Raw genomic sequence first — 26367 nt, forward strand, 5'->3', positions numbered from 1 at the left:
CAAGAATGATGCGCTTCTGTGGCAAGATGATCACAGAAGAACAATTGATTAAGAAAACCCTCAATACCTTCCCTGTCTATGCTATGAGGTCCTGTGATTTATTTCGGACTCATATAAATGCAAGACGGATCACAAGCTATCAAAAGCTTATTGAAGCTATGGAAATTGCTGAAAGGCAAGACAACGAGCTTGTGAGAAGAGAAATTGATAGGCTTCTAGATAGCTATCCAGAGCATCGTCCCATGGCTAGAGAAAGTCGCCATAGACGTCATGATCCATATGATCGAAATGCTCATGAAGGTAGTCGCCAAAGGCGACAAACACGCCACCATAGGAGCCGTGATTTTGAGGGACTAAGGCTTGGAAACCATAGAGAGCCAACGTTGGCCATGGTCATAATCTTCCAATGCCTCAGGTCCTAAGGACCATACACATTGCGCCAATTCGCCTTAATCAAGGGAGAATCCTCTTCATGGTATCTATTTCTGATATGGAATGTCTGATCAATGGACCTGAATTTGCAATGTACCTAAGAAGGTAGTCGCATCATGGTGATCAAGACATCGAGTTCAAAAAGACTTTAAATCTGGCGATGAAGACAAGATGCCGCAGATTTTTATTAGAATAGTCTTTTATTTTTCCAACAATTATGTAGTGGCAATTATGCCTTAATCAATAAAATGACTTATTGGATTAACTCTTTCTCACTAGGCTCACCAAATTAAGTATGATGTCTAGGAAACTAGTTGAGATTAGTGGTATCTAAGTAAGCCTCGTTCCACCGACATATCTTCATACTTTCCTGGTCATATTTAATTGGAAATACCAAACGGATTGAGTGACTACAATTTGTCTAAAGTTTGATTTTTGTTTGGATTAGATTATGGTCAAGAAACTTTGATGTAATCATTGACTATTTTATTAATAAAGTGTCGATTTATTTTATCTCATATCTTGGACATATTTTTCAAACTTTATTACTTCAAAGATATAAGAGCCAATGGTTTTCATGTGGAAACACATTGTGAGAATGGACAAGAGTTCCTTTGCATCACCTCTAATGGCTACGGACATAAAAGAGTCTTAGAGAAATTTATGTGCCGATCTAGTGGGTTGTATACAACCATTATTCGAATAATTGAATCCAATCATGTTATGAGAGATGATTTATGGGATTCCGACACATATAGGCTTTGGCATGATAGTTTGGGACATCCAAGTCGTGATATGATGATCCGTATATTAAAGACTTCACACGGACATCCATTTTTCAGAACGAAAAGAAGTAAAAATTGGATTTTGGACCAACAAGGAGCCTCTGCACCTCATGGCGCCATTTCTCCCCAAAACTGGCCTTCACAGGTAGGCGCTGCCATCCCCCTGTGGCCCAAGGGTGGCATTGACGCCACCTATGCTCCTCTGACTCCAAATCCTACTTCTAAAGTCAATTGTGACTTCGTGGCTCAACCAAAATGCTCATTGGTTGTTTCTAAAGCCCATCATTCGTTCTGCAAAGCCTGCTCTTTAGCAAAATTAGGATCGAGACCATCCTATGCAAAGGACACTAAAGAAAATATACCATTCTTGCAAAGAATCCAAGGTGCTATTTGTGGACTTATTCAACCACCTTGCTGACCATTTAGATATTTTACGGTGTTGGTTGATGCATCGACACGCTGGTCACATGTCATGCTATTGTCCACAAAGAATGCTACATTTGCTAAACTCCTAGCCCAAATTATTAAGTTACGAGTTCACCACCCTGAATCATCCTATTAAGTCTATAAGACTAGACAATGCTATGGAGTTTACATCAAAAACTTTTGATGAATATTACATGTCCATTGGGATTGAAGTTGAACATCCTGTTCCCCATGTTCACACCAAAAATGGTCTCACATAATGACTACAAATGGTCGCTAGAGCATTGTTAATGCGCACCAATCTCCCTATTTCTGCTTGGGGCTGCAATATTGCATGCAGCTGTGCTTATTTGTCTGAGGCCTACTGCCACTTAACCCTTTTCTGCGTCCCAGATGGTGATTGAATATGAGCCTGATGTCTCACACTTACACATATTTGGGTGTGCAGTTTATGTGCCAATTGCGCCGCCAGAACGCACCAAAATGGGTCCTCAAAGATGATTAGGCATTTATGTTGGATATGACTCTCCAACTATTGTCCACTACTTAGAACCCTTGACAGGCGATCTCTTTATTGCTAGATTTGTGGATTGTCACTTCGATGAGACAGTCTTCCCTTCATTAGGGGGAGATAGGAACATAAATGTTCAACAGGAACGACATGAATTGTCGTGATCTGTCTCCACTCTGTCTCATCTTGATCCCTGAACCGCACAGTCCGAAATTGAAGTGTGGAGAATTCTCGATCTTCAGAAAGTGGTAGAATCGATGCCTGATGCATTTTATGATATCGCTAAAGTGACGAGATCACATATACCTGCTGCAAACGTGCCTGCAAGGATTAATGTCCCTAAAATTAGAGGACATGACGCCATCTCAAGGGTACTTGAGCATGGCGCCAACGTCCCCTCCCATGGTGACATTATGGCTAGACCCAGGGCTTCTGCCAAGAAGCGCGGGAGGCCCATAGGTTCGATGGATTCTTGCCCAAGAAAGAAAGCGAGTTTGGCACAAAATAATCCATTAATCATCGATGTAAATAATCCATCTCATGAGAATATTCTGGATTATGGTTATGTCCAAGAGACAACATTGGGGGACTCTCCAATGTTAGAACCAATTCTAGAGAATAGGGAGATCTCCATGAATTACACTAGTGTACATGAGATGATGAATAGAAGTTCTATTGCTATTAATGATGCATTTGCATATCATGTTGCAAAATGAATTATAGAATATGATGATATCGAACCTCGCTCTGTCGAAGAATGTCAATGAAGAGCAGATTGGCCTAAATGGAAAGATGCGATCCAGGCTGAATTAGATTAGCTAGCAAAGAGATAGGTATTTGGGCCTATAACGCAAACACCCCCTGATGTAAAACCAGTTGGCCATAAATGGGTCTTTGTTAGAAAGCGTAATGAGAAAAATGAGGTGGTTAGATATAAAGCCCGCCTCGTGGCACAAAGTTTCTCACAACATTGTGGAATCGACTACGAGGAGACGTACTCTCCCGTAATGGACGTTATAACATTCCGCTACTTTGTCAGTTTGGTAGTTTCTGAAAAACTTGACATGTAGCTTATGGATGTGGTTACAGCATATCTCTATGGGGATCTAGATTCAGAGATATATATGCAGGTTCCAGATGATCTTCAATTACCCAAATCAAGTGGCTCTAAACCACATAGCGCGTTTTCGATAAGATTAAAACGCTCACTATATGGATTAAAACAATCCGGACGGATGTGGTATAATCGTTTAAGTGACTACTTGATTGGGAAGGGATATATTAACAATGAAATATGCCCATGCGTGTTCATTAAAAGAACAAGTTCCGGATTTGCAATTGTAGTAGTTTATGTCGCTGACATGAACCTAATTGAAACTCTAGATGAGTTAAAGGAAACTGCTAAATACTTGAAATCCGAATTTGAGATGAAAGATCTTGGGAAAACACGGTTTTGTCTCGATTTAGAACTCGAGCACCGTAGTGATGGGATTTTGATCCATCAGTCTACATATACTCAGAAAATTTTAAGGTGCTTTAATGAAGATAAAGTGAAGTCTGTGAGTACTCCCATGATTGGCCGTAGTCTTGAGCCCGGAAAAGATCTGTTTCATCCAAAGGATGAGGACGAAGAATTATTAGAGGCCAAAGTGCCCTATCTAAAGTGCAATAGGCACATTATTGTACTTAGCTCAATGCACAAGACCAGACATCTCATTCGTAGTGAACTTGTTAGCTCGACGTAGCTCTGCGCCAACACGCCGCCATTGGATTGGTATAAAGACAATTTTTCGATACCTAAGAGGTACGATTGATATGGACCTATTTTATCCCTACAGAGAGAAAAGTAATAACGGAAAATTGGGATTGGACCCCAAGAGGCAAGACGCTGCCGTCCATTGCATAACTGCTGACCATGCCGCCGCCGCCATCCAAGGTGGCCGGCGTTCTACTCCTTCCCCCTATCAAAATGACAATGATGTTTTGATGGGTTTTGCTGATGCAGGGTACCTCTCTGACCCTCACAAAGGTCGGTCCCAAACGGGTTATGTCTTTACCGGCCATGGGAAGCACTACGATATCTTGGAGGTCTACGAAACAGACCCTTATTGCTACTTCCTCAAATCATGCAAAGATTATTGCTCTACATGAAGCTGTGCGAGAATGCATATGGCTAAGGTCAATAATTAGACATATTCGAGGAAGTTGTGGTTTGAAGTCTACCACGGATGAACCTACATGCATCTATGAGGATAATGCAGCTTGTATTGAGCAAATGAAGTTAGGTTTCATCAAAAGCGACTACACCAAGCATATATCGCCTAAGTTCTTTTATAATCAGCAACGACAATCACTTTTAAAGATTGAAATGAATCAAATCCGATCAAAGGATAATGTAGCGGACTTATTCATTAAGTCATTACCTAAATCCACCTTTGAGAAACATGTGAAGAGCATCGGATTGAGAAAGTTATCCGAACTCCCATGATTGAAGCAATTAGGGGGAGATATCGACATCAGGGGGAGTTATGATGTCTACATGTTGGATCTCGAAGAGTGAATGACATGTTGTACTCTTTTTCTCCTCCTCGAGCTTGTTTTTGTCCCACAGGGTTTTTCACTCGAGCAAGGTTTTTAACGAGGCAACAGATGAACCATCACCACCAAGTTTGAGCGGCACAAGGGGGAGTGTTGAAGGAAATTGACTTATGTGTGCCTAATCAAACTAAGATTAGTTCCATGATTGTAATAGGAGAGAATGTTCTAGAATTCCTAGTCTTATTCAGAATAGTTTTCCTTGTAACATTAGAACATGTACTTTGTAATCCCTATATATAGGACTCCTATTCTCCATAATGGAATACATAATTCTCTCATCAATCTCTCTCGAATCCTTTATTCTTAAACATTTTTCTATATAACAGCCATTGTCTTGTAGGTGAACCAGAAAACAAGGTAGAACTTCAAAGAATAAAAGTAATGCACATACCGATAAGCTGCTTCACTTTCAAAATTGTCGTTCAAACTATTGTTCTTTATCAAATTGGACAATGTGATGATGAACTTAATCCCAACGTTGTTGCTGGCAGTCCATCAGGAACCCGGTTGACCTAGAGAAGCTGTCAGAAAAATGGAGGCAACTTTGCCTATGTACCTGCATTTTGGAAAGGGAATTAAAGAAGACAATAGTAACATCAGTTTTTTTAGAATATGCTGGCAGTCCTCGAACCAGAACCGTTCGTATTCATTGTTGTAAATTGCAGTTTTGAATGTCTTAACGATCATTAATTTAGTTGAAATTTTGCAGAGATGATCTATACATTACGACCTAAAACCTGAACGGTTAAGATGTAAATGTGTGATCGGAAAGTGGGGAAAAATGAGAAATCCGTACTTTTTGCTTAGGTACGGACATCCGCACCCAAGAAACCCTATATATATATATATATATATATATATATATATATAATACAAGAAGTTGCATTTATAGGTCCAATATTGCTACTATATACACATTACCATGTTTTCACAACTTCGTTTCAATAGTGGAATGTCATTGAGCATATGTTTTCCTCGAAAGTATCAATTTTACTGATCAGTCTCTTCTGTCTCTTGTCTTCCAACTTGTTTATCACTACAGTTTTTGTGGAGAGGATTGTATGCACCGACAGTGCAAGTGCACTGATGGTTATTTTAATCTCTAAAAAATAACAGTCACTCATCTAATCCACTCATTTATATATTTTAATATCAAAAAAATTACATCCATTCATATTGCAATTACTCATGCACTGTCAGTGCATGGAATACACTCCCCAGTTTTTGGAGCTACGGTTAACTATTTGGGGCACATTGGTTAGTAAGGAAGAAGTTTTCTGCTAATGCGAAGTATCAGGTCAACGTGAAAAATTTATTGATCAAATTAATAGTGTCAAGTGGAATTACAGGAATCAAAGCTGCAACCACATCAGGATCTGCACATGGATACAAAAAAGGTCGAGTTTTGTTGTATATATATGGACTAGCAGTGTTGGAATCATATAACTAAACCACTTTGGAATCATCACGGATGCAATTGAAAAGAGTAGTTGGAGCTGTCCTCTAAGGTTCTAAAGAATGGAGCTATAATTTGGTACAACGAGTCTCTTAAAATACTCGAATTAAAGTAGAGGAGGCACTGGGTGATGATAAAGATGAAAGCTTCAGTTGTGGGAAACTTGGAGTGATTGAGTACTTGAGTAGTAGTTGCTCATTTGCTCCATGATTGCACAATTATCGACCTGTGTATATAGTACTTACGCATGAGGCGTTACTAGCACTCAACAAGTTTAATTAGTGATAAACTATGCATAACTATTTTAACTCCATATGTACCAGTGACACCCTTTAAGAGAGAGGCATCACTTCTAAAGCTAGAACTGGAATAATCAAGAGCCTCTAAAGTAACCATAATTTCTATGCACCAAACATATAGCACACGATTTTTTTAGTTAAGAGTGAATTGAAGTATTGAACACTGCTGCTGCCTGCACGTTCCTTCATTTGTATATCAGGGGTAAGTTCCAAATCTTAGTAACTCCAATGGGTTAAACCTTTTTTTTTGGTTTTTTTCTTGCACAGCAATGGGTTAAACTTCGAATCGATGATAACTTAGTAAATTTTGTGGATAGTTCTTTAACTTCTTTCCTTTATATAGTACTCCAATTCTGAGATTTGTTAATTTCTTTTAAAAAGTAGTTGCTGCATGCCTGAGCAATTAAATGAGCATTTGAGAGTGAGACCCCTTTGTCTCAAGTAAAGTTTGGAAGTGTGACTTATTCAAAGCCTTGGTAACCAAGGCTGAGAAGTGGAGTGCAAGCTTAGCTTTCTTGGTGAGCAAGGGAGCTGTCGGTCATCAGTGGCAACTCCACTTGATGATTATTTTATGTGAAAATATAATGCTAAATTAAGTTGAAAAGAGACGGAAACTCCATTATAAGAAGCCCAAACCGTCTGCAGAGAGGCATCAATGAAATAATGAATGCTCTCCTTCTATATGTTTCTCCTCCATTTCTCTCTCTTTTCTTCTTTTTCCCCCAAATTTTTTTCTTTTTAATTGACTCTTTGTAGAGTGTAGAGGATTGAACGATGATGATAACAATTTGGTTCGCTCGTCGTACGTAATGGCACAATTGCCTTGTCGAAATTGCAGAATGCTTCTGAGTTCTCTATTTCTTACTCTACAGTTTGATCCTAATATGATTTCTTTCTTTTTAGTAAATGTTATGTGAAGTCCCCAAATTATCAAAATCTTTTCACTATTAACTACGATTTGTTAAACAATTCTTCTTTCTTTTTCCCTCAAAGTTTTCAGTTGTTTTAACCTATATTGTAGTAAAATGTTTTTGAGCTGTTTTATCTCATAGTTTTTTTTTGTTTTTTTTTTTTATCACAGCCGTATCTTATCTCATAGTTCACACCCAATGAATACTCTCTTTATAATTGATATGTTTCTCCTACAATTTCTTTTCTCTCTCTTTTTCCTCCTATCCCAATTTTATATTATTTTTTTTAATTGACTTTTGTAGTGTCATAGGTGGGACGGTGAAGATAATAATTTGGTTCGCTTGTCGCGCATGATGGGAAGGAAAATTGCTTGCTGAAATGATAGAATATTTCTGAGATACAATTTTATAGTAATTTGATTTTTTTTTTTTGGAAGATTACACAAATTGTCACTGAATTATACCTCATTCGACACTTTGATCACTGACTTTTCAAAAATATCACTTTAATACTTCAAATTTAATTCTGCAATTCACTATAGCCATCGTCATCAAATTTGCTTCGACACTTTGATCACTGACTTTTCAAAAATATCACTTTAATACTTCAAATTTAATTCTGCAATTCACTATAGCCATTGTCATCAAATTTGTAGTTAAACACCTTTGTGGGTATTTTAGTTCAATCACAAGTGAAAGTATTCGGTGGAAGTATTCGATGAAAGTATCACAAAGGGTCCACACCAATCTAGAATTCTCTATAACTTGTATAAATATATATAACTATTCATTGTAATTTGAGCCAATTCAATACAATATATTATCTCTATCAAATTACTTTTCCTCAGACAAAAATAAATAAATATCAAACCACCTTTCCAGCTCTAGCTCTGTTTCTTTATTTAGAACGTGTAGTGAGAGCAGGGACCTTTCTTTGCAATCATAACTGATGGCTTCTCCAGGTAATATTTCTCATTTCTTTGAATCATTCTTTCTTCATGTCAATAACATGTTTTTTGTAGTTCTATACTTCTATGCACATTAGATTAACATTTATATGTTCTTCTAACATTCTCTGCACTAAAATCAAGACTCTGGCTTTCGGGTCTGTCATTCGCATTATCATGGACGCAAAACGCTTGGATCGTATACTACGTTTCGAACCGGCAAAACGATGTTGTGGAGGTCTAATTTGCAGCCCAAGTTGGCAGTGGAGACCATATCCTGAGTGGTGGTGGGAACAACATCGCAAGAGGGGTGATGCGATTCCATCATATTCAAAATTTCTGAGATTTGATTCGGAAAAGGTTGGAAGTTGGCATGGGGGAACTTTGGCTGAACGATTGAAGTAATCATAAATAAGGAGGTAGGGGAGCTTATAGCAATTTGTTAAAAAAGGAGAGTGGGGAGGTTGTTTGTGTTCTGCAGTTCTGCTTGTCGAATCCTAGTTTCTATTTTGCTTGTTTCAGATACACTATTAATAGATAGCACGGAAGTTTTAGTCTGTTCAGTCGCTTCTTTTATGGCAATGTTTCTGCAAGGACACTAGCTAGTGTGAGTTTAATTGAAACTCTGCTAGGGAGTTGATCGAGTTTTTCGGAGGTGAGAAAAGGGGCGTGGTTTTGAAGAGACGTGCTACGTTGGCAATGTTCTGGGTTGTATAGATGGAGGGAATTAAGGGTTTCGGATATTCTTAAGGCTGGGGTGGGGGGGGGGAGAACACCCATGTGTATTGTTTGTTGTCCAACAAATAACTGCAATATTTCTCGGTCAATTAAGTGCTTGCTAGTTATTCTTCTTTGCCTTTGGTGGTGTTGTTCTAGAAATTTTTTCAGTGGTTGGCAAGATAATCCGAGTTTGGAAGGCGATATGGTTTATTTTCTTGAATGGGTAAGAACTTTATTTTTGTGCCCCCACCATAAGAACTATTCAGATTTTCACTTTTACATGTTCATCAATGGTTCATGGTTCATGATTCTACCCTAAACATGCAATCTTCTGTTGGAATTGATAATCTCCTTAAGCTTGTAAACATTTTATATATCTTTAGCATTGTTTTGGCTCTCATAATTCTACGAGAATATTCCTCCTTGGGCTTGCAACTTGCTTGAAAACAAACCTGATGTTGAACTAGTTGACTCTAGATTATCTGAATTCAATGAGGAAGAAGCAAGACGAACGACCAATGCAGGACTTTTGTGCACTCGATCATCACCAATCCTACAACCACCGTCTTGTTGGTCCGAATGCGTTCTGGAGATATCGAAGTGATGCCTGCTACTTCAAAGCCTGGTTACATGATCGACCACTGGAAGTACTGTCACCAGTCTATATATCAACTGATATGTCAACTAGAGGAATTCACTTCAGCTTTTACAACTCATCGGCAAATACAAGCTGATGATGATCCAGGGATACTTCAGATGCCACTGTTCCCCCATGCTAAGAAAATACAAATGGTGATACTAGATGAGAATTTTGAAAGAATTGAATAACTGGTCCACTGTTACGATCCCCGGGATCGAAGTAATGGAACAACATCGCAAAGGAAATGAAATAAAGGAAAGCTAAAGAAAATAAGACGATAAAAGATGATTTTTCATTGATTGGTTTCTTACAATGCGGCTATGAATTTAAATAATGGAACAACTAACAATCCCTAAATATCCGTATGCATGATAATCCGACCCAATACCCCACACAATTATCAGGCCCAAATAGATATAAACCATACAAGCCCAATACATAATCCATCTCACTAATTGTGATCCTAACATCCATACAAACATGCATGTTTGTATAAACATACATGATCAAGATTCAAACGGTGAGTATAAACAGACAACATTTGATTCTTGATCATGTATGTATTTGCAGCAATTGAACCTATAGGCTATGAATTGGACTGCTCCAAACATGCCATCCTTCAGATTTACCAGATACCTCTTTTAGGTATATTGGGAAAAGAAAAGAAAAAAACATTCAGAAACAAACAGCACTGCCTAATTGAACCAATAGGCTATGAATGGGACTGCTCCAAATATGCCCCTTCAGATTCCACCAGATGCCTCTTTTCTGTATATTGGAAAAAAAAAAAACTTTCAGAAACAAATATCACTGCCTAACTTGTTTCTGTAGGCAATTCATATTTGTAATAATATCCTGGATGCACTTGAAAACGGATCATTTATGTTGTAACTCTGAGCAGCCCTCAATTCCTGTAAGGGATACTATATTAGACCAGAAACTTCACCTTTATTCAGCGAAGAGACCAACTTGCTAGAAAAAGCCATTTATATATAACTGGGAACTTGACTCAGGAACCAGCTAACCACTAAATTTTGACAGACTATTTGTTTCTCTATTCACAATATAAACTGTAGCTCTGAATTAATGTTTACAACGGTGTAATCTCCGGTCTACCCAAAATGGGGAAAATATGTTCCATTAAAAATATCAGTGAAGGCTGGTTCATTTTTTTTTTTGTCTGATCGAAGGCTGCTGGTTAATCACAGATAGTTGCATGAGTCACCTTATGAAATCGATTGCGAGTATTGGTCTTCTTCGTTGTATTGTTAGTGTTCTTCATTTTGAGCTAACTAGCTAGTTAAATAATTAATATTGGCCCTCTAGCTAGCACAGTAACACACCAACATTTCTTTTTCTCTACGTGAAATTGAATGCAAATGCTATTTACAAATGTACGTTTACCTGTTCATAAACTACACTTTGCAGTGTGACAGAGATCTCTTTAAAGAATCATGCCTGGAAAACAATTTCTCTAATAAAGAGAGCTAGCTCAGGCCAGACCCTGCTTCACTTAGAGCTGACTGTTACTTCCAAAGCTAGTCAGTTGTCCGTGATTATATTGACCCTCTAGCACTGCAACTTTGGACTGGTTACCTGTACGTTCAACATCTAAACTTTGCAATAGACCAAGTCAGAACAGGTTCTACACTATGCATTAACCTACTGTCACTAATGATATAAAATCTAAAAGTTAGAGTACAACTTTTATGGAGTACGTTCTCTGTTTCTTTTTTCATTTTTTGAAAAAAAAAAGAAAAAAAAAAAAAAGACTTTTATGGAGTTCTTCTTCATCTAGTTTCTGCCACCATAAAATAAAAATTAAAAAAATTAAAAAGAGAAAAGAGAAGCTAATAATTTTTTTTATTGGAAAAAGAAATTAAATCACATGAGGACAATACATCCAAGGGGCTAGATGTGGCCTCGTTAAAATCTTACTCGATTAGGGCATCTCCAACAGACTAGTTATTTCAATAAAAAGTTATAAATTTGGCTAATTTGAGATAGTTTAGCACTCCAACAAAATAGCTATATGAAAGTCAAATTTGGCTTTTGCTAAAATCTCTAGCTAAATTTAGCTAGGGAGGAGAGAGAAAATAACAAAAGGCTAAACACTCCACTTCCAATTTTTTTTAGTTTAGCTAACACTGCTGGAGGAAAAGCTATAAATTTACTACCTAAATTTAACTTTTAGATGATTTAGCTAAAAAAATAGCTTTTACTGTTGGAGATGCTTAGGAAGTACAAAAGAGTATCATAGTCATATTGTCAACACGACACATCATCGATCAACATATCCTGGAACCATACAGATGGCAGCATCCAACTCCACCTCTAGTTGTTAAAAACCTTCATGAATACACTTTTGTAGCCTCTATAGTACTATTAAGACTTCAACTGCATGAGGCGCCACCGTCCCGAGGAAGGAGTGAAGCATAGTAGCTTTCATCTTGATATCTTCCCCATCGCTCACAATTGCACATACTCTTGTTCTACCACGTCTTCGATCATAAGCCGGATCATTCTGACCAAGAGGCAACCATTTAGACGGGTGTTCTGGAAAGGACCTGGCTAACGTTGTTGGATAGTAGTTGCTCACCTTCAATAAACCGCTCATCATTACAGGAATTCACGTTTTTCTGAGTGAACCAGACAATTACTCCAAATAGATCTAGATCATGTTGAGTAATTGTTGTAGCCACATGCATAAACGAGTCCAAGAAAGTGGGCTCATTCCAATGTTTGAGTCAATAATCAACTAAGAAAGGTTGGTTTGATTTTGATCCAAATGTGAGGAACCAACCTTCCAAAATATAGTTTGGATCAACTTCTCCAATGACTTCTATCGGAGTCCGGGAAGTCTCCAATGACTTCTCTCTCTAAATGACAAAGAAGAAAGGGCAAAATTGTCTCAAAAATAAATAAAAGACAATAAAAAAATAGTTAATTGGGTATTAGGGGAAAAAATATATAATCTATTGGGTAAGTGAGCAATTTCATAAGATGTTTGGATAAGTGGAGTTAGTATAGCTCAAATATGGGTAAATAGACATTTTCCCTTTTCTTTTCTTTAGACCTTTCCAATACATTGTACGTGTGCCACATGAACACCACTATCATTGAAAATCAGATATTAATTACATTGAAAACCAAATCATGTTTTTTCCACATCTACCCTTATTTATTGTCATTATATTTAAAAATAAATAAATAAATAATTATTAAATCGTCTTTTGTTTTCTAATGGTTGAAATTTTGATATCCTCCTCCATTATTCTTCTTCTATGAACAAACAAGTTTAGAGAAATACAAGAAAGGAGACAAAGTAGAGAGAATGAGTGATAAACATTTTGGGTCAAATCTAAGAGGAGAAAAGTCGAGCTAAGCTCACCGATCAGGCTTTATCTCTAATAGCCAATCCTCATCAGACTTAATCTCCAAAAATAGAGTTTGGGCAAATTGGTTCGATTTTTTGTCTCTCGGTGTCCTGATCGTTTGGCTTATGGGTTGGGCAAATATAGTGGTTCTGTTAAACATAAATATATATTTTTGATTTTTAAGAAGAAGAAAAACTTGCCACAAGATAAAGATATGGTTGGTCTGGGGGCGGAGGCATGACAATTAGTGGGCTAAGAAATGATAATGGTAGAGATCAATTGGAATACATACAGGAGGAGAGAATAGAATGTTGAGAAACTGGGAATAATAAAAGAGACGAAGTGATGGGAGACTATATATTTATATGAGAGAGAGAGAGAGAGAGAGATTTCTGATGAACAATTTGGATAGTCATTGATTTATCTTATATAATTAAGGGGGGTGTATTCATTTAAGAGTCTACAAGATTTTTTTGTATTTTGAAAGTCTATGGGTATTCAATTGAGATTTTAAACAATCCTTTAAAATTTTGATGTATTCAATTAAGATTTAGAATTATCCATTCAAATCTGCAGATATTCAAAAGTATACGAATTTTTAAAGATTTCAATAAATGCTGGATTTTGAAGGATTTTATAGTGTTTTTTATACATATCAAAACTCAAAAACAATCCAACCACTTCCTAAGAGATTTTGATGGATTCTTTCTCACTCAAAAAATGAAAAACCTCTTCACCAAAAAAAAAAAAACAGCTCTCAATAGGTGACACTCATCCATTTTGTCTTAAACATATCTTCCCACTATCTTCCTCTGCCTCTACCTCTACTTTCATCTAATAATTTTTTTATTTTTATCAGTATAGCTCTGGAAGCCTTAATCCTTTTAGCTAATTAAGCTCATTTTCAATTGTATTGTTAAGATGATACATACACACATGTTTCTTTTGTAAATTAGATATGAAATAAATTATGTCATCAGTTTACTACTCTATTTTTGTGTAACATTTTGGCTGATTAGTTTTCTCTTATTATTCATATATCATTACACACAACATAAAGAATGGTAGATTGTCACACACACACACACACTTACTTTTTTTGTCATTGATATAGCATTATAGTTGGATTTATACATCCATTATTTTAAAGAAGAAAAAAAATTAACCTACCAAAAATTTCACAAGAACTTGTAAAATCAACATAAATACCAGTAAATCAATCAATTAGAATCAATCAGAGTCCATATAGAATTTAAACAATCTATGGATTAAGTAAATCCATGGATTATAAAAACTCAAACAAAATCTTTTAAAATCTGAATTGAATACAACCCCCTAAGTCAATTCTTGACAGAATGGTTAAATTTTTGAATTACCATATATGCCCTCACATAATATAGGTATTAATAAATAAATTATTTCTAGATGAGGATAGGATAGTTAATTGACTATATCATATTTCAAAAAATTGCAATACCTCTCACAAAAAATGAGAAACTCCACTAAAATCAGGAGAGATAACCTTTTTAATTAAAAAAAATTAAAATAAAAGTCAATTGACATGTGCAAAGCATATGTTAAGGGGCTAGTTTAATTATGCAGACAATAAATAAGGGTATATATGGAAAAACAATAGTTTAGTTCTCAATTTAATAAATATCTTATTTTCAATGGTAGTGGAGTCCACATAGCACTCAATGTTTGAAAAAGGTTCAAAAGAAAATATTGGAGGGAAAACTTGCTAGTATTCCTCATAATAGCAGTGGACATCAAACCTATCCATGCATTCAGTAATTATCAACTACATTTAGTTTTCCACAAATTTAACCATCAGTTATAAGACTTATTTATTTATAATCTATACATGTTACACAACTCATTTACTCAAATTACAACTAGTCACTTAATTCAATAAACGACCTGCTAACCATATACTATAAATCTTTACATGCATTTCTTGAATATATATAACTTAAATGTGAATTACTCGAGTATGTAGTATCTTAAAAGTTGACGAGACTAATTAGATAAAAGTGATATATGTACCGATAATACGTAGTACGCAGTGCGACTCATCATGTATGCAATGAAATCAAAATCATTTTATAGCGAAAGGGGCTACCGAGTTGGGGGAATAATATATTACCACACGCAAGTGATGACACATATATGCTTTTCAAACTTTTATCCTAAATTTCAATCTCAAATAATGTGGTACCACATGGATGGCACTATAAAAGATTTTGTTAGTAAAGACATAATATGATTAATATCTCACATGTCAAATATATATATTTTTTTTTACAACTCAAATTAGGTAATAATGTCTGAAATTTGAAGAGAATATCTTTTAAAGTCAAGTAGTAAAACTTGATCATATGTTTTGATTGTTCTCATCTTTTAAAAGAGGCTTGAGATCGTAGAGTTTGTTGAGGTTTGATCAATAACAGTTAGATATAAAAATTAGAAAAAGAAAAATCACTATTTTTTAGGAAGACATTGTTGTAGTTCCGGAAGCCGAAGTGATGATTGAATTTATGTTTGCAATGTGAAACTTAATGTAACGTTTCATGAGAAATATTTTACTAATTTGTTAATTAATTTCAGTAAGATATTAGGTTAGATAATATGTTAAGTGTTACAGATTTGTTAGTTGATAAATAAGTATGATGTTTAGTGGTTCGATTAGAAAACAAGGGCAGTTTACATTTGAAGTTATATTGGGGAAAAATTATGAGTTTTCCATAGTCGAAACAAATATAAAGTGTTATGTACAAATTGTGTAATTAAATTCACTTTGTGACTCATTAAGACATCAACATCTATAATTGTGCATTTGGTCATGACTTCTCAGCTCGGACTGGTTACTGGTTTCGGTAGTCTGAATTGACAGTTAGTCATTTCCTTCATATCATGTTAGGGTTGTGCTCAGTTTGTTATTTTACAGTTCATGATCATTGTTCTTTTCAACTTGTATTTTCTCTTGGCAAGGCATTGGCATAGCCCCTCTTGCTATGTATCTTTTATTTGATTTTCAATAAATTCGGGTAAGAGTGATGAGTTAGCTCGTACTCCACTTCCTAAAACAAAACATCTATGATCGTGCAACAAGGGAAAATATGACCCTTCGATACCAAAAAAAAAAAAAAACCAAAACAAAAATGAATGGATTGAGAAACATGTTGTTATGGTCGTTCAACATGCCACTTAGCCCAACTTGGCAGTTTCAAAGTCAGTTTGTCCCACACATATGTTACTAGCTGAAATATATGCATAACTATAGTTTTCTACCATAATGCCCCTAAATAAAAAGAATTGAATGAAATAAAACAAAACAAACAAACAAACAATGAAATGATTTTAAAAAATAACAACAACAATTAGTTAGGATATATAATTTATCTTAGAAGACTCCTCGGTAAAGCAGAGAAGCTAACAAAGCTTAGTTCATTTGTAACCAGAATAAGTTGATCAGAATGTGTGGATAACCAACTCTCCAAAGTATAGTTTGTATTCTCAAAGTGTTGTGAGACCTCCACTATAGAAAGATATATCATTTTTATACTCCATAATACTCGGTATGTTTTTGTTATGATGTTCCACATATAATAGTTAAGCAAGTAGACTATGTTACAACTACCATCTGGAACATCATCCAAGTTTTATAGTAAATATTGAAGCTCATTAGGATAAGCCATCGTAAGATGGTTTTGTATGTTTTCTAGATACAAAAATGAACATACCATGTTGAAAATTGAACAATATCGAAATTCTCCCTCGCCTTTTCATCCTAATCCACGTTTTCCTGCTCAACCGATCTCACTTAGCCCAACTTAACAGTTTCATAATCAGTTTAACCACCAAATATATGCAACCAACCAACATATGTTCCACAACTAAAATTTTCCACCCATATATAGGGAATTCCAGACGTAATATAATACTCATATAAAAAAAAATGAATGAATGAAATAACAAAAAACTAATGGAATGATATAAAAGAAAACAACATTTAGTTATGGTGTATAACTTACCTTAGAAGCTTCCTCGGCAGAGTAGAGAACCTAACAAATCTTGATTCATTTGTAATTAGAATAAGTTGATCTGAATATAATGATAACCAACTTTCCAGAGTATAGTTTGTTTTTGAGTAAAAATTATAGTAAGACCTTAACCGTAGATAGAGGTATGGGTCTTATACCCCATAACACTCCATATGTTTTCATTATGGTGATTGACCGAAAACATACACCAATCATCCAGGTGATCGAAACTGTAGACATTAGCAAGAATGGGTTGTAAAACCCCATTTTCACCACTTAATCAGTGATATTGGAATCAATATAAAAATGCTCTATTCTAAATGGCAACAGTGTCTGACCACATGCAAATATCATAAAGAAAATGTTAACTCATATATTGCATAATCTCATAGCTACGTAATTAATTAAGAGTAAGAAATCAAATTATATAACTTGTAAGATGTGCTCACGTAGGCATTATTGAAGAGATTGAAATCAGCCATTAAGTGAAGTTTTGGAGTGAATGGTGTAGAGATGGAGGAGAGAGAGCAAAGATTTATACTAGTCCACAACCCAGCCATTTACCATATGGAGGATCCTTTAAGAATATCCGAAATCTAGATATGACCTCATGGAGTACATACATGTTCCCCGGATAATAAGAACTGATGTATCGATCCGCTTGTTAAGCGCCTACATTATTGCATTTTCATTGAAGTGTCCTACAAACTTAAGAAAGGATAATGAGTCTTCTGGGCAGTACCTCACTTTCAGATGCGTTAGGCAACTAATAGAGTCCTAGTGACCACTGTTAACCACATTGGTAATCCAATCGACACCAATAATGTCATAATGCGTCAACATTTTATTTATCGTTTTCATCGACTTCTTATACAGTTTTGCCTTGAATTCATTCGCTCGGTTAACCTTGATCTAAGAGTCATGCCAAAAGTTCATTCTCTCGCCTGTGTCGTCCATGCACTGAGGATGGTTTGGCAAGTTGAGTATGTTGTACTATTTCCACTTATCATTTGGAGTATCCGGAGCATCATCCAAGATACGTAGAAAATAAAAAAGCTCATCGAGATAAATCAAATAAACAGAGTTTTGTGTGTCTTGTGAATACGGGAATGAGCATATATACCATGTTAACAAATTTAATAATATCTAAATTCTTCCTCATCTCCTCATTCGTAGAGACATTCCCCAGATCAACTGATCGCATTTAGCCTAACTTGGCAATTTCAGAATCAGTTTCTCCCACCACATATATTTTCAGCTAACACATAGGGATCAAAACCAGCAATTAAGTGTAAGTGCAGAAGAGATAAGAGTGTCACTCATGAAAGTCCATGCTATGCTATTCATAATTCGAAAAACTTTCTCAAGCATTGTGAGAATGTTAGAGTTGATCATTGCATCCCACCAAATTTATTTCTAGATCATATAGCCAAAGTTTTCCTTAAATGTGTTGACGTGATCTTAAATAGTCTTAGGCTGAAATATTTTATGGAAACATTTTTTTTGCTTACTGTGTGGAGGAATAATAATCAACATTAATAATTATTGCTCAAACACCATGAGTTTTGGCTTTCTTCCAAGTTTGGTAAATAAGAAAGAATATATCAAAATATGTTGTAGTCCATGCGGCTTCGTTTTCATATAAGTAAAGAAACAAGAGAGTGAGCATTGTCTTTAATTTTTTAATACGTTATTTATGTGAATTGTTTTCATTACATAAGAACTTATATGAGAACTTACCTTAGTCTCCAATGGAGATGTTAATGGAGAATGACTTGTTGTTACTTATTATTATTTATAGAGCTGCAACATTTCAAAAGAAACGATGCCTCAGATTTCATTTTCTTTGCTTGGCCGGAGGATGGTTCACATCACCACCTACACTACCAAGAGTGTGCCACGAGTGTACTCTACGGCAGTATCTGGAAGCACTACGCTGGCAGTTATCGAGGAGGCGCCTCGCAGCAGATGGAGTTTTCGTTTTCCTCATTTCCAGGACCGGGGATAGGCTTTCTGGGAGTAGTCGGCTTGTGTCTCTCGTTTTATGCTGCTTCGATTCAGGCTAGAGCAGTGGTCGTCAATGCAGAACGACTCAACCACGAGATGATGCGGGCCAAGGTGGCGGAGGAGCGAGCTATCAGGGAGGAGGAGCGGGCCAAGCTTGCTTAGGAGCGAGCCGTCAGGGCTGAACAGCGAGCCGAGAGGGCTAAGAATGAAGTGGCTGAGAATGAGGCTTCTGAATGATGGTTTGGCTGGATGGGCAAGAAGTGACAGGTTATGAAGGGAATTATATTTTGCTGAGCTTACAATGACTTTAATTTAAGGATTAATGTAATGTGTGGATTGTTCCCTTTTATGGCATTATTTTGAGATTGTTGTCATCGTCAATTATTGTTATGAATTAGTGCTTAGCATTTGGGTCATTTAGGTCTCCTTGCCAAATTGCTATGAAAGGACATGCAATCTTTTGCACCTTTTGATTTTCAAAAAAAATAAAAAAAAACTTATTATTATTTATAGTTATAATAATATGATGTTTATGTACATATTTTTGTTCTAGAATAATATCTCTTTTTAAATATGTTTTTCTGGTTGATTTTTTTTTTAATTCGAAGTACAAAAGAGTATCACAATATAAGGCAAATGAAAACATTTAAAATTCAGGCTTATTTCCGTGTCAAACTTTTAAAACAAAATCTACATTAAAGATGCAAAAAAACAAACATTGTCATCGGTCTAAAAACAGTAACAATCATGGGCACCATGAACCAAATCAACTTATCACAACCCAAAAGATTTGATGAAATCCATTGCTCCAATATTATCTAAGTTCTTATAAAATATTAAAGTTTATTAGGTCTTCATCCCGTGGATACTCTGTTCATAGGATAAATCACTATATCATAGTTCTCTTCATACCTAGAAAAATATCTTTGTTTAAATATGTTTCTCTTGTTGATCTTTTTTTTTTTTTTTTTTAATTCGAATCACCAAAAAATATCATATATAAGTGAAATGGAAACAGTTAATATTCAGGCTGATTTCCAAGTCAAACTTTTAGAAAAACTATACTAGAGATGGCAGAAAACAAATATCATCGTCGTTCTAAAAATAATAACAATCACAAGCACCATGAACTAAATCAACTGCTCAACCGTTCTCGCTTTGCTTGCAGTTTTCTTGTCAGTTTCTTCCACTACATATATGTTATTAGGGAACACGTTTTCATGGCTAAATTACTACTCACACATAGATAATTCTAATGCCCCTAAACAAAACAAAACAATAAATATGATAGAAAAAGTACCTTAGAATATAAGCTAACAAAACATGATTTATATGTAACTAGAATAAGTTAATCCTCATGTCCAGATAATCAATCCTTGAAATTATATTCAACGTCCTCAAGAAATAGAACTATGAGACCACGACGTTATAAAGAAGAAATTGTTTACAACGCACCGATACAACACACCACTTGTGGGAAAAATGAAAATTAATTTGGATTGAGTATTGGGAAATTCTATAATGTCTTAACGTATGACATGCATACAATTATCTTAAAGTGATAACATAAGTTCTTAAAATAATAATATTAATCCTGAAAGTGGTAATATGAGTTTTTAAAGTGGTAAATTTTTTTAGTTATCACATGAGTGCTCAAGTGGTAAAATAAGTCTGTAAAGAGGTAAAAATAGTTGATGTATGAAAAATATTAACATACCATAACCTTCCCCCACTAGTTTTAATGAAAATTTATTTGGCAAATAGTCATCCCCCTCCTAAGCTTAAAACCTTTTTGTGGAGTGTTACTAATGGGAACATCCTCACAAATGTCCACAGAGCAAGAAGGCATCTTATTGATAATGATAAATGTTACATGTCTTTGCTTCATTTGTTCAAAGAATGTCTTAATGCTGTTACATCTGGAGATCCTTTGATTGGCTTAATTCTATCAAGCACAATTTTAATTTTAATTGGGCTGGATGGCTAATGGCAAATCTTGTCTATAAAAACTACTGTTTCTGGTAATCTGCCATGGTGTGAGTTGTTTGTCTACAACTCTACGTCTGCTGACACATTTGGCAGTGGAGGAACGAGCTAATTTTTCACCCTAATATTATATTGAATGTTGTTACTGAATGGAGTCATGCTCAAACCAAAATCACTCTTGGTGCTATATATATGTTGTCTCAATCTTGTTTCACTATGCCTGTAGGATTGGTGCTGGGGTTGTTTCTTCTTGATCACAGCGGAGGCTGGATTTCAGAATTCATGATAAACTTCGGCAAGGTTTGCTCTCCAGATTTTAAGCTTGCTACTGATTTACTTGTGAGGAAATAATTGAAATATCTGATTCTGCAGTGCTCATTAAACCATTTTGAATGGTTGTGGTACCTCCCATCCTTTAAGAAATATCTCCTTAGTGGCTTTGATATATGATGTGAAGATCAAACATATTTTCAGAGAATGCAACATGACAGCTAATATATTGACAAAAAGCAGTCTGCAGCATGATCTGGCATTGTTATTTTTGATAGTCCTCCCCCTCTGTGGCACTATGACGACAAGGAAATCTCGTGTTGGCCATAGAAGCTAGTTTTTTCTTATTTTGCTCTTTTGTCTTGAGCCCTCTGGAGCAAGCATAGCTCAAATACACCGAGACACATATAATGGGAAGAATGTTCAAGATTTGTACTGGAGGAAGAACCGAGTGAAGATCATCAAGTTAAGTGAACTGTTACAGACTTGCAGACCAGTTTTGGCACGCTTCATCCCACTGGAAGTGAAAGGGGGGACACTCCCATATGGTTGGACTTCTTCACTTAAATTGGATATTAGCATAGCGAGTTCTCTCAACTGCTCCCTCTTGTAGAGGTCTTGGTGACTCGTCCTGAAATGAAAAACAAGACTCGAGTATCCTACAAGGACAGCTACAAGGTGCTCTTATTTCAATTAGCTTCAAACCTTGAAGTCCATACAGCATATTAACAGATCTAGCACATTCTTATAAGACTTTTTGTCAAACTCATCTAATACCATTTCTGAGGTTTGGCAGTCCTCAAGTTCACACTTCACAGAAAGGAAGCGACCTTGTCTCTCAATCACTGGACAGAAGACTACCATTATCAACTTCCAATGTCCAAAACTGTCCAAGCAAGACTCCAGCCCTCGGTACATCATTACCGAGTATCTCTCGGATCTGATAATGCTTTCTTGTTCATTTCACACTCTCACGTACAAGTATCTTCCCTTGGCTGTCACATTCTTATCATATTTGAGGATTCAAGCGGATCCATCACAAAGACACCATGAAGAATGTCAAACAGATGCTTCAAATAACTGTTGCCTAGATTTCAAGTAATCACAATTTCTGGATATAAAGTCACAGTTTATAATCACCGATAGTTGGCCAAAAGATACAATCTGCTCATTTCCCAAATTTACTGGAACCAGAGATTTTTTTTCATGAGGAACAAAAATAAAAAACATAGTGTTTTTTTTTTTTTTTTCCAATAAAAGGATAAAGCATCTCGAAGAACTGAATCCTCCCACAGGGGGAACATATTAAACAATCAATCATTATTCCACTTCAAGTTAATAACAAAGATACTTGTTCAGCAAACTAAAGAATAGATTATATGACATAACTTTCTACTTCTACAATCGCAATCAACTACAACCACAAAAGCTATAGCAAAAGAATATCATCCGTATACATCAATGTCATGAAGCAAACCCTGCATTCATCCTCATCAACCAAGTCCACGACGTCCTCCTGGCCTTTGCATGCATAATTGCATGCATAACTCAATACACCGAGACGCATATGATGGCAAGAATGTTCAAGATTTGTACTGGAGGAAGAGCCAAGTGAAGATCATCAAGTTAAGTGAACTGTTACTCACAGACCAGTTTTGGCACGCTTCATCCCACTGGAAGTGAAAGGGGAGACACTCCCATATGGTTGAGGACTTTCTTCTCTTAAATTGGATTTTAGCATAGCTAGTTCTCTCAACTGCTCCCTCTTGTAGTGGTCTTGTGACTCATCCTAAAATAAACAACAAGATTGAGTATCCTACAAGGACAGCTAGAAAGTGCTCTTATTTTAATTAGCTTCAAACCTTGATGTCCAAACAGTATATTAACAGATATAACATATTCCCCCAAGATTTTTTGTCCAACTCATCTAATAGCATTTCATCTGGACAGCTACATATTGTCATGTTGTATGTTGAGGAAAGATAAAACTAGCTTCACAAACAATATTCGTAAACAAAGATATATTATGGTTGAAAGACAACAGTATATGTAATGAACAAGAGAGGAGTAAGATAAGATACCATAGGTTTGAGAAGTTCTTCTATGATTTGTTTTGCCTGTCTCAACCGCATATCGACAATATTAGCAGGTAATTCAGCCTCGATTATAATGTGCAGTGGATCATTCAAATGCTCATACCCTGGTCTACCCCTCAAAGACTCCTCCTTGATTGAGAAAGCAAAAAAATACATGTCAAGAGATTTGAGCAAAAAATTGCAGGATAAATGAAAACAACACAAGAAAAAGAAAAATTGATAATAAGGATTCAAGAAACCCTCAAATGGGGAGTAAAAACACACATGGAATGTAATTCTACCTACCTTGTCTATATCTCTTATTGAACATTTTCCTCTTATATACACACGACAACCTGTGGAAGCTTCCACCCGCTTCAGTGAATTGCCTCTGGGACCCAGAAGCCGGCCCACAAAATTGAACTACAAATACAGACATTTTAGTACCATAACAAGTGGGAAACTTTTTATCTCTAAATCAATTCAAAGTAACAAAAAAATGCTGTTAGTATTGTTTTGACACACACACACAAACATGTATATAAAGAATTAGATATAGATATATAGATATTTATGTGTGTGTGTGTGTAGATAGAGAGAGAGAGAGAGAGAGAGAGAGAGAGAGAGAGAGAGAGAGAATCTTTAATAGCATCCTTAAGGACGGACTTGTTTCTCAGTCATTAGATCTTATTTAACGGCTATGCACTGTGAACAAAATGCATTCAGTATTCATGCATCTTCACCTGTTCATATCTGAATCTAACAGTTGGCAACCAAACAAAAATGTTTTTATTTTAAAAACTGTATAACAGATAAACATACACAAACAGGCCCCAATACCAAGTTTTTTTTTTTTTACACAATCTCATATATTGCAGTCAAGAGTTATGTGCATGGCTTACATTTGGAAAGCTATCGACTGGGATATCCAACCGCAGTATTCTCTTGACAATGTAGGAACTTGGGCTTGATGGTGCTACTTGCCACTCCATATTCATTCCTTGTGGACCACCTAATCTCTGTAACATAATGAAACTAACCCTTTAGTACTGTAACCAAGATCCAAATGAAACTAGAATCAAGAGGAAAAAGATGATGAGGAAATGTAGCACAGAGATACTGATAAGACAGAAACCTAAAGGTTGGACTCATGGATGCATATATTTTATACAATGAGTATCCATGATGGTCAAGCAACATAAATTAGCACTAGCAACACTAAACTTTAACGACATTATAAAGTTGAAACTTTCTTTATTTACCATATAATATGGATCTAAAGGTATATGTTGCCAGTGGACTTATGGACACCCCTGCATTAACCACACTTTGACTATGTCCTGGATCAAAATGAATTCAAAGTTGAGAAACCACCTAATTGAAATAGATGAATCTGGGAAATGTCAGGGGATAACTGACCCAGGAAGAAATAATATCATACGCTGATACATAACTGAGGTTTGGCAGTCTTCAAGTTCACAGAAAGTAAGCAACCTTGTCTCTCAATCACTGGACAGAAGAATACCATTATCAACTTACAAGGTCCAAAAACTGTCCATGCAAGACTCCAACTCTCAGTACATTATTTACTACTGAGTATCTCTCAGAATCTGATTATGCTTTCTCGTTGACTTCCACATTCTCGTGTACAAGTATCTTTATCAGTTTTTTAGACTATCCCACGCTTTGCGTACGAACTAAGCATGAGGCACCAATACAACAACTCTAGGAGAAACTTCATTTAGGTATACACATTTCAATTAACTCATGCAATGAACATGAAGAAATAATTAATACACTATCGCGGTATGGATATGGAGAAATTAAAGACTGGAAGTGCAAACTAAGGGTGCTATAGTTTGGGAAACATAACTGCAAGTACTTACATCGTGAGGCCGGCCATTCCATCCCCCCATGCTTGACCCTCTATAATTTGGCATTAAGTCTGAACCAATAGGGCTAGGGCTTCCACGTTGCATTCTGTCAAAATCACTATACCCTTGGTTGGGCATCATTCCAGAAACTCGTAATATCTCTGTCAATTCAGAAGAGTAGCAAAGTTCAGTAACTGCATTCTCAACATTCACTTTCCACAAAGTTGAACAAATCACCATACCCAACAGAGACATGCAGAGTGATCAGTAATGACATGAAACAAAAGAGCACATAACATAAAAGAACATGCCAACTCCCTAAACAACTCCTGCAGAATAGCTGAAACAAATTCACCCCCAGTTTGATGTAATTGGCAGACAGTAAGTAATTCAAAGACCAAACAACTATCCTATCCAATCCAGTTACACCATAGAAATCCACATTCTTTTCTACTGTACAAAAAATTCTCGATCTTTCCCGACGACTTTCTCAATCAATCAATCAATCAATTACCCAACACTCATATGCATAACTAAAACATCACACAGAGTCTTCCACATGCATATCCTCAATTGGGTTCATAAAACAATTAACACATATCAAACCCCTAATCGTAACATTGGCAATGAACTAAAGAAAAGAGCAAAGAAGCAACCTTGATTCAAGAGCCGGCCACATATGGGCACGACTTGGGCAAAAGGTCCAAGCTTTTGGTGCTCGGCCAAGAGCTCAGTCAAGTACTGACTGTCCACATCCGGCGGGGTTCTCAGGTGCGGCGAGAGCGCCCTCGCCGGCGAGAAATTCTGGGCATACGAGCCTGACATTGAATCCCTCCCCCCCAAAATCCGAACCGATTGAGCTCAAAAGCTTCAAAGGGTTTGTTGGGGATGGAGAATTGGGAAATGGGTCAGGCTTTACTGGGTACCTAAAGCAATTGTAGCCAAGTGGGTTTTAGAAATCGGCCAGGGTTTTAATGGTTTTTTCAGATTTCAAAGCCTCCTCTTCTCTG

At 36.1% G+C, this 26367-nt stretch overlaps 1 protein-coding gene and 1 long non-coding RNA gene across 2 annotated transcripts; one reads left to right on the top strand and one right to left on the bottom strand.

The window, feature by feature from the left end:
* Nucleotides 1-7160: 7160 nt before the first annotated feature.
* On the top strand, nt 7161-11442 carry LOC112165821. The gene is made up of 2 exons (XR_005800365.1): nt 7161-9308; nt 9563-11442. It is a non-coding gene; the product is annotated as an uncharacterized LOC112165821 (long non-coding RNA).
* An 11237-nt stretch (nt 11443-22679) lies between these two features.
* On the bottom strand, nt 22680-26367 carry LOC112165816 (KH domain-containing protein At3g08620). The gene is made up of 6 exons (XM_024302488.2): nt 26014-26367; nt 25370-25518; nt 24386-24502; nt 23790-23906; nt 23490-23633; nt 22680-23197 (listed from the first exon to the last, which is right to left on the bottom strand). The coding sequence occupies exons 1-6, from the start codon at nt 26180-26182 to the stop codon at nt 23051-23053; spliced, it is 843 nt and encodes a 280-aa protein (XP_024158256.1). The 5' UTR covers nt 26183-26367; the 3' UTR covers nt 22680-23050.

This window comes from Rosa chinensis, chromosome 5, assembly GCF_002994745.2.
Source record: "Rosa chinensis cultivar Old Blush chromosome 5, RchiOBHm-V2, whole genome shotgun sequence".
Classification (NCBI taxonomy): domain Eukaryota; kingdom Viridiplantae; phylum Streptophyta; class Magnoliopsida; order Rosales; family Rosaceae; genus Rosa; species Rosa chinensis.